The sequence below is a fragment of the Nicotiana tomentosiformis genome, chromosome 11 (assembly GCF_000390325.3).
Source record: "Nicotiana tomentosiformis chromosome 11, ASM39032v3, whole genome shotgun sequence".
Lineage (NCBI taxonomy): Eukaryota > Viridiplantae > Streptophyta > Magnoliopsida > Solanales > Solanaceae > Nicotiana > Nicotiana tomentosiformis.
In genome coordinates, this window is record NC_090822.1 from 870,971 (window position 1) to 880,146 (window position 9,176).

The 9,176-nt window shown below is 33.8% G+C and overlaps 1 protein-coding gene across 1 annotated transcript; it reads right to left on the reverse strand.

The window, feature by feature from the left end:
• Positions 1–252: 252 nt before the first annotated feature.
• Positions 253–8,279, reverse strand: LOC104117329 (xyloglucan endotransglucosylase protein 7-like). Its single transcript, XM_009628378.4, has 5 exons — positions 7,994–8,279; positions 7,317–7,420; positions 2,389–2,611; positions 1,699–1,892; positions 253–840 (listed from the first exon to the last, which is right to left on the reverse strand). Exons 1-5 carry the CDS (start codon positions 8,081–8,083, stop codon positions 438–440), a joined length of 1,014 nt encoding a protein of 337 aa, XP_009626673.1. The 5' UTR covers positions 8,084–8,279; the 3' UTR covers positions 253–437.
• Between the last annotated feature and the right edge of the window lie 897 nt (positions 8,280–9,176).

The window sequence follows — 9,176 nt, forward strand, 5'->3', positions numbered from 1 at the left end:
TTTTTACCAAAATGTTCCCTCCTCCTCCTCCCACGAATTTGAATTAAGGGGTAAAAATATATCACAAAAAAGGAAAAAAAATTATAATTAGGTTCGAAGGTTGATACATATGTATGATTAATGCATAATCTAATCTGATCATAATGGATACATAATTTGATTTAATCTATTTCTTGAGTCAAACTATTTTAGAACCATTAAAGCAAATGCAATAAAAAAAAGTCGATTATTATACGACAGACTCTTGACTAATAAAATTTAAAATATAAGTCTCAATTAATTAATGACAATATACAACAGCCTCCTGTAGGATTCATCATAGAAAACTACAAAATCATAACTTAAAAAGAACTTAAAAAAAAACAAGTAGAAAATCCCAAAATACAAGATATGTGAAATCTTATACATAATAAACAAGTTATAATTTTCCTATATTGTTATTGAAGCTTGCATTCAGGAGCAGGTCCTTTAGGAAACCTCCATTTATCCTTACAATAATCATAAATCATATGTTTTTTCTGCAAAATTTTCATTTTTGCTCGACTTCTTCGATCCAATTCGTGTGTTAGCCACGCGTTGTTACCAAAAGGAGGAGAGTTGATATTGCACGAAGACGAACTAGTTAATCTTGAATAAATGCAGGCTTCATAAGTAAAATTTTTGTAAGAAGCAATAAAAGGTGCTAATTTCCAGTTAGTTTTAACACGACCACCTTGTGTAGCCCAATCATCTGCATTCCATAGACTTGAGTATAGTCTCATTGGTTGGTATTTTAGAAATGGAACACCAATTTTTTCTGCATTTTTGAACTCCCTAATTGGTGTACCATCAACATAGAATCTACATTGGAAAAAAAAAAGTAGAATAAATGAGGAAAGATCCCATTAAAGAATCTTGGAAATTAAGTTACTAATTGCAATGTAATTACCAAAGTACTCAAAAAAGGGGGTCAAGATCAAAATTTCTAAAGCAAAGTACTCAACATATTTAATAGTCTGTTTAGCCAAACTTTTAAAATCAATTTATTTTGAAAAATACTTTTAGTGAGAAATAGTTTGTGTTTGACTAATTAATTTAAAAAATACTTTTGAATAACAATTAGTATTTGACCAAGTTCTTAAAAAGTGTTTCTAATAGCCTGTTTGGCCAAGCTTCTTCAAGACCAAAATCACTTTTTTTCCTAAAAAAAAAAGGTATTTTTTTCAAAGTTGAAGTGTTTGGCCAAGTTTTTATAGGAAAAAAAAAGTATTTTTGAATTGAAACAGAAGTAGTTCTGGAGAAGCACACTTTTCTGAAAATCATTTTTGAAAAAGATACACTTAGAAACACTTTTTAAAAGTTTGGTCAAACACTAACTGTTGTTCAGAAGTGTTTTTCAACTTAATAAGCCAAACACAAACTGCTTATCATCAAAAATACTTTTCAAAATAAGTTTATTTTATAAGTTTGGCCAGACGAGTTATTAAGTTAATTTTTTCAAAAGTACTTTTTAAAAAAGTGCTTTTGGGAAGAAACTATTTTTTCTGCTTCTGAGAAACATTTTCTGCTTCTACTCAAAAACATCTTTTTTCCCTACCAAAAATTTAGCCAAACACCTTAACTTTGAAAAAAATATTTTTGAGCGCAAAAGAAAAAAAAAATTGACCAAACAGGCTATAAAAGAAATCAGAAGCAAAAAAGTTACTGATAATAACTTACATAATACATTTTGGATTCCAAAGGATTGAATAGGTATGGTAATCTGCAGTAGGATCGAACCACAAGAAAAATTGTTGTTCTCTATTGCCTTGGCCTAGACTGAAAATATTAGTATGAAGAGTATAAGGATTTCCTGTGGAATTTCCCAAGAATTCAAAATCTATTTCATCATGCTTGTTGCCTTGTGATGACAGCTGCAGCAAAGACAAAAAAAATATTAAGGTGACATTATTCATAAAATATTTTTGTCAATTTTCTTTTGAATTTATTTTCAACCAATTAAACGTTATATTAGAGAGAGCAACAACAACAACAAATTTAGTGTAATTTTATAAGTGGGGTTTGGGGAGGATAGTGAGATACGCACAGAGGCGGATCTAAGATTTAATATTTATGGGTTCCTGCAACGATCTCGAGTAAATCTTCAATAGTAACTAGGTTCACATTCAAATATTTATACATATTTAGTGAATTTTTCGAACACATTTACATTGTTTGGACAAAAGCTATTGGGTTCATGTGAACCCGTAGGCCGCAAGGTAGATCCGCCCCTGGATACGCAACCTTATCCCTACCTTGTGTAGGTTGAGAGACTATTTCCTATAGACCCTCGGCTCAAAATTAACATACATAATCACAAGAGTATAAAGAAAGAAATACAGTAAAAACGTGATATTAGAGAGCACTTACGTAAAAAGTAGTAACAGTGCCAGCTGAATTTCCAGGGACGAGCTTAATTTGCATATCAATTTTGGCAAAGAGATACTCTTTCTTGGACTGAAATCCTGATCCAGATTGCTTATCTAAGGAGAGTGTTAAAAGTTCTCCATTTTCATGTATCTTTCCTCTATCGTCTCCCCATGATAATATAAAATGCCGGTGAAATGTACCATTTACTAATACTACACGTATACTGCATATATACATAATTCACCAAAATTAATTTAGTTGCTTGCCATAGTAAACGGGCCAAGAGAAACAAAAGACTGTCACGTCACCTAAAAGAATATGCAGAAAACAAGAGAAACAAATAATTATCGTATCATTTAAAAGATAATTATAAATAATTTTCCATAGATTATGAGATTAGTAACCTGAAAAATAAAACTGCTACATCATATTAAGATAAACTTATAATGTTAAAATACATTATCAGTGTATATAAGTTAAATCCTTTGGTTTGTTCTAATTTTTTGATGTCTAACTCATGGCAGAGCAGTTCTCACATATTATTTTGTGTAATGCAACTCGCTACCGGAAGCTTGGCAGCGATAAAACGCAGTTCCACCCCTAACAAATTAATGCATAACCTTTTTCTAGTGTTTACTATTAGTACTTTACAGCTGCAATTTATTTCAAAGCTTTTAGAAAAAAAAGTTCACATGCTAGTCAATATTGGGAATGTGAAAATAAGGTCCAATTAAGTATTGTAAGAAAAGCGATCTCAGAAGAATATACGCTCTCGGCGTATGATAGAGTGCTAGTGTTATTGTGCGCCACCTTCACCGGAAAATGCCACGAGGTCGACCTCGGAGACATGCAATCAGTGTGGAATTGAAGGAGTTACCATCGAAGGGTTCAATCACGAAGTCAGTAGAGAAATTAGATAAGGCAATTACAGTTATAGCTGAGGAAAAACCAATGGAACAGTGGCCAGCCCTAACAAAAGGGCTTAAGACCCCGCCGATAATAGCTGAAAGTTCAAATTCCGTACAATCTATGCAGAGTAAGAGTGCAACTGTCATAATTAAAGGACCTAAACAAACAGGAGGTGACAGGGGAACGGGAGAGCCTAGAGCTCAGAGGAAATTGGAGCCACAGAACTCTTCACAAAGTCCAGCAATGAATGCAGATGATGAAGGTTGGAAGACTGTTAAGAACAAGTCTGTGTCAAAGGGCTCAAGAAATGTGGAAAAGAACATGGGGTGAGAATATCCAATGGTTTCAATACCCTTGATCCATCAAGTTCTCAGGTGACTGCACAAGTAAGCTTGGGGCCTAGCAGCATAAATAGGTGGGAATTGATGCAGAAGACAAATGATCCTTTTATACCAAGATGAAAATAGTATCATGGAATGTTAGAGGCTTGAATAAAGTCTATAAACAAAGAGAAATAAAGCAGTATCTTAGAGACAATAAAGTAGTGTTGATAGCAATAATTGAGCACAAGGTAAAACAACCTAGGCAGAGAAAACTATCCAAAATATCTCTAGGAATTGGAAGTGGACAGATAATTATGTGGCTAGTAACAGAGGGAGAATATGGATCTTGTGGGATCCTGGAGTACTGGACTTTGCCATTCATAGTTGTTTAGAATAGTTAATCACTGGGAAGATTATCATACACCAAAGTCATAAAGAATTCTGGATGACAGCAGTATATGGTTTGCATACCATTGAATATAGAAATGCCATGTGGGAAGAGTTGGAACAGCTGCATAATGAGCTACATAGACCTTGGATTGCTATGGGAGACTATAATGCCATTCAAAGTTTTGAAGATAGGTATAATGGTAACCCTGTTATGGAGGCAGAAACTAGAGACTTCTTTGATTTTCTAGAGAACACAAGAATGACAGAACTTAAAATAGTTGGCAGAGAATTTATGTGGACAAACAATCATGTATATAGCAGAATAGACAGAGCTTTAGTTAATACTAGATGGATGATGAATATGACACAGTTAGAGGTGGTACTGCAGGATCCTCTCTTCTCTGATGATACCCCTATTTGTGTTTACTTTGAACATGATCACCAACCTATGCCTAAACCATTCAAGTTCTTCAATAACCTAGCTGAGTATAAGGAGTTTCAAAGGCTAGTCAAAGATACCTGGGAAGTTAGCATGCTGAGGCATGCTATGCAAAGAATTTGGATGAAGTTAAAGAGGCTGAAAAAAGGATTGAAGCAGTTAAATGTTGAGGAGTATAGTAGAATTCCTGAAAAGATCCAAGCTATTCGAGAGAAACTACAACAAGTACAATTGGAAATGAGAATCCCTAATCACTCAGAGGGATTGAAGAACAGTGAAAAAGATCTGAAAGAGAAGCTGGAGAAGTGGATTATGATAGAGGAAAGTATTCTCAATCAGAAGTCTAGAATTCAGTGGCTAAAGCTGGGTGACTCAAACTCTGCTTTCTTCCATGCTAATATCAAGAATAGAAATGCCCAAAAGAAAATCACTAGGCTGCTCACTCAGACAGGGATGCATACCCAAAATCAAGAGGAGGTGCAACAGAAAATTATTCAATTCTACAAACAGCTTCTAGGATCAACAGCAGTGAAAATTCCAGCTATTGAACTTGAAGTAATGAAGAGAGGGAATGTGTTGATAAGAGATCAGCAATTGAAGCTAATAGCTCCTATGACTAAGGAACAGATCTACCAGGCTCTACAAAGTATAGAAGATTCTAAAGCCCCAGGGTGTGATGGATATAATGCTGTATTTTTTAAGAAGACATGGGAAATCATAGGAGATGAAGTAGTTGAGGCAGTACAAGAGTTTTTCAGAACAACTAAGGTTTACAAGCCAATTAATTGCACCACAGTGACTTTGATACCAAAAGTGCATAATCCATCCAGAATAGCTGAGTTCAGACCAATATCCTGTTGCACCACCATATATAAGATCATTTTCAAACTCATTACTAGCAGACTACAAGAGGTAATGGATTATCTGGTAGATGATAGTTAGTCTGCATTTGTTCCTGGAAGGGTAATATCAGATAATGTTATACTAAGTCATGAACTAGTTAAAGGGTATAACAGGAAGTCTATCTCTCCAAGATGCTGTATGAAGATTGATATGAGGAAGGCATATGATTCTGTGGAGTGGTGCTTTCTAGAACAGATTCTAATTCAACTGAATTTCCCAGAGATCTTCATTCAATGGGTCATGAAGTGTGTCACTACAGTCTCCTATTCCATTATCATTAATGGGAATCATATGAAGCCATTCCCATCAAAGAAAGGACTCAGACAGGGGGACCCTATGTCCCTTTTCCTATTTGTACTAGCCATGGAATATTTCACAAGAGTTCTAAAGGGGTTGAAGGAGAATAAGGAGTTTAAATTGCATCCGAAGTGTGCAAAGTTGAATATAGTACAACTTGGTTTTGCAGATGACCTTCTGCTGTTTTGTAAAGGTGATATGGCTTCTGTGAAAGCTTTGTATGTTTGTTTTCAGATGTTCTGAATAGTGTCAGGCCTGGAGGCAAATGTGGAGAAAAGCAGTATTTACTTTGGTGGAGTTAATCAGCAATTGCAGCTTGACATACTTGACCACCTTGATTTCTTAAAAGGAGAACTTCCTATAAGATACTTAGGGGTACCTCTTAGCACAAAAAGACTGTCCTTGGCTCAATGTAAGCCCCTAATTGATAAGATAATAGGCAGGGTCACAAGCTGGACATCAAAGCTACTGTCTTATGTAGGGAGGCTTCAGCTAATCAAGAGTGTTCTCTTCTCCATCCAAACATTCTGGTCTCAAATATTTACCCTACTAAAGAATCTGATTCAATTGGTCGAAAGTGTATGCAAAAGATTCTTATGGACAAGAGGAGTAGATAATTCAAAAAGGGCACTAATTGCGTGGGATAAATTCTGTATTCCAAAAGTTGCAGGGGGACTAAATATCATAGATATTCAAGCTTGGAACAAGGCTGCTATATGCAAACTACTGTGGAATGTTTGTACCAAAAAGAAAAGGCTATGGGTGAAGTGGATACATTGCTACTATGGGAGAAGAACCACACGGTGTATGAGTCAACCTAAGCAAGCATCTTGAATTGTACAGAAGATCTTAAAAGCAGCAAAATACCTGGAAGAAGTGGGACTACAAGAGAAGGAATTCATACTGATAAGGACCTTTTCTATTCAAAGAATGTACATGAAGCTTCGAGGTGAGTTCCCTAAATGCTCTTGGGGAAGACTGATATGTAACAACTACGGGGCTCCTAGATGGGTGTTTATACTGTATCTAAACTTACAAGGGAGATTGCAAACAAGAGATAGAATAGCTAAATAGAGTCAGATTGAAGACTTGACATGCCCACTGTGTGCTAGAGAACCAGAAACAGCTGAGCATCTATTCTTTAAATGTGAAATGACATCGCAAATGTGGAAGAGATTATTGAAATGGCAGGGAATCAAAAAGAGAGCTCAAGGATGGTCTGAAGAAGTTTAATGGGCAGAGGTTCATGCAAATGGACAGTCAGCAATGGCTAATATGTATAGACTATGCATGGCAGCGTGTGTCTACCATATATGGATGGAAAGGAACTTGAGGATATTTCAAGGCAAGTCCAGGACAAAGGAGATCATCTTACGATTGATAGCACAGGAAGTCCATAGTCGAGGAAATCAGTATAAGAAGCTAACTAGAAAGTTGCAAGCTATGAAGTGGTACCCTAGAGATTGAGGATAGCCTTAGTTGTTTTCATTCTTTTACTCAATGATAGAGTCTGATGAGTATAAGACTTGGGGCATGATGTCCAAGTTCCTTGTAAAACAAGTGCTGTAATGTTATATTTGGTTTGTAAAATAAAAAATTTACTCACCAAGAAAAAATATTGAAAGAAAATAAAAATAAAAATAGGAAGAAGGAAAGAATTTGTATACCTGTCATCAGTTTCTTGGGATTTAGACTTCACTAAGATACGGTTAGGAGTGTTCTCCAGGTTGCGACGGGCTGAACTAAATGTCTGAGATATGATAACATCTATCTGCTCATGTAATTAATTCCACAAATTAATTTTTAACTCTTGAGAAGAAAAAAATGACAAGACCCATGGCGGAGCTACAATTCGACCAAGATCTTAATTTGTGTTAACAAATTCACTTAGTATATAATAATTGATCTGACATTCAATGATCCGTTTCAATAATTCAAAATTCATAAACTCAAAATCCCAACTTCATACGAACATGACTATGCAATTATGCCAGAGGGAGATAGAGATAGGAGACAGTGAAATCATATCCCTAGTTTTAAGCATAATCTTCATCTATTGGGATCTTTATTTTCAAGGATAAAAAAGAAGAAGAGGAAATGAGATGTGTGTGTTTTATAATCGAAAAGAAAACATAGTTTGGACATTCCATAAATTGAAACGATTATAAGAAAAACACAATGAGAAAATATGCACTTTACACAATCGTACAAAAACAAAATCAGAATTATCATATCAATTTAATTTTCATGTCAGTGTGAGCTAAAGATGCAAATGAAGGATGATTATACAATCTTTAAGAAGATAATTAGAGAAATAATTAAGAATATTTATTAAAATTCTTACCTTAAAGACAAAAAGGGCAGCAACGAAGAGCAATACAATGTATGGAAGAGAAGACCTGGACCTAGATGAAGAAGACGAAAACCTTGCCATTGAAATAATTTGATAATATGATTCTTTGAAACCTCATATTGCATTCTTTTTGTATTACTCATAATTATTGTATACAAATGGAACTTCGGTGTTCATTGATTAATTAGTAATTTTTTTCATCGTAGTGGCTTCATATTGGCTACCAACTACGTTCGTTCCTTTTTTCTTGCTGGCTCCAATCATCATCACCTAATTTTGTGGTCAAATCTTCGTATTTAGACGTAAAATAAAGTGTGTCCCAATTTATGTGAAATTGTTCGGATTTCAAGAGTCAAATATATTATATTTTGATTTTAATTTTTTATATATATATATTTAAATATTTTGAATTATTAATTATTGTCACATATAGAACTTTTTACGTAATTTTCAAATATATAAATTTTATTTAGAGAAATTAAAATCTTTTATGTCCAAATGCATGGTTAAAATTATTAGGTTTAAATCTGAAAAAGTTAAAAGGTTTAAATTGGAATAAAGGGAATAGCATCTTCTCTTGTGCTTTAATAATTTGGTCTCATTTCTTTATTATTTTTTTCTCTACAATATGGAATAGACATGCTAGTTGTGATATTTACAATAATTAATTGCACTGCATCACTTTTTTATTTTTTTTTATTTTCTTGTTTTGTTATTGTCGGTGAGTGTGAGAGCTCAACCTCTTTCTTTTATCACTTTAACAGGCTGAATATCATTTTATAATCGTATTTGACTTAAAAAAGTTCTCTCTCTCTCATACACACACGTTGAAAAAGATGATATTTGAAGTTGGAGAGTCTATTTTGATAGCTACAAATAAGTTCCAAAATGTATAGAATTTTGCATATGTTATAAAATATAGCTCAAAGTAACAATATAGAACAAAGAAAAATAAACTAAGAAATATAGAGAGAGAAAAAAAAGGAAAGATTCTTATTTCTTCTTCAATTGTGTGTATTTTTCTATCTATTATAAGGCCTTTATATAGGCATGAAAAGTAAAGAAATATATGTTATTGAATATGTCATTAAGCATAGAAATATGTCATTGAATAGGTCATTAAGCATTTGAGAAGATCATGTAGGAAGAGTAGACATTCACCATAATTTAATTT

Coding starts and splice junctions, on each gene's coding strand:
- LOC104117329 (XM_009628378.4), bottom strand. CDS start 8,083: ATGGCAAGGTTTTCGTCTTCTTCATCTAGGTCCAGGTCTTCTCTTCCA. Junction 7,421..7,993: donor CTGCCCTTTTTGTCTTTAAG/GTAAGAATTTTA, acceptor TTACATGAGCAG/ATAGATGTTATCATATCTCA. Junction 1,893..2,388: donor GCACTGTTACTACTTTTTAC/GTAAGTGCTCTC, acceptor TCTTTGCTGCAG/CTGTCATCACAAGGCAACAA.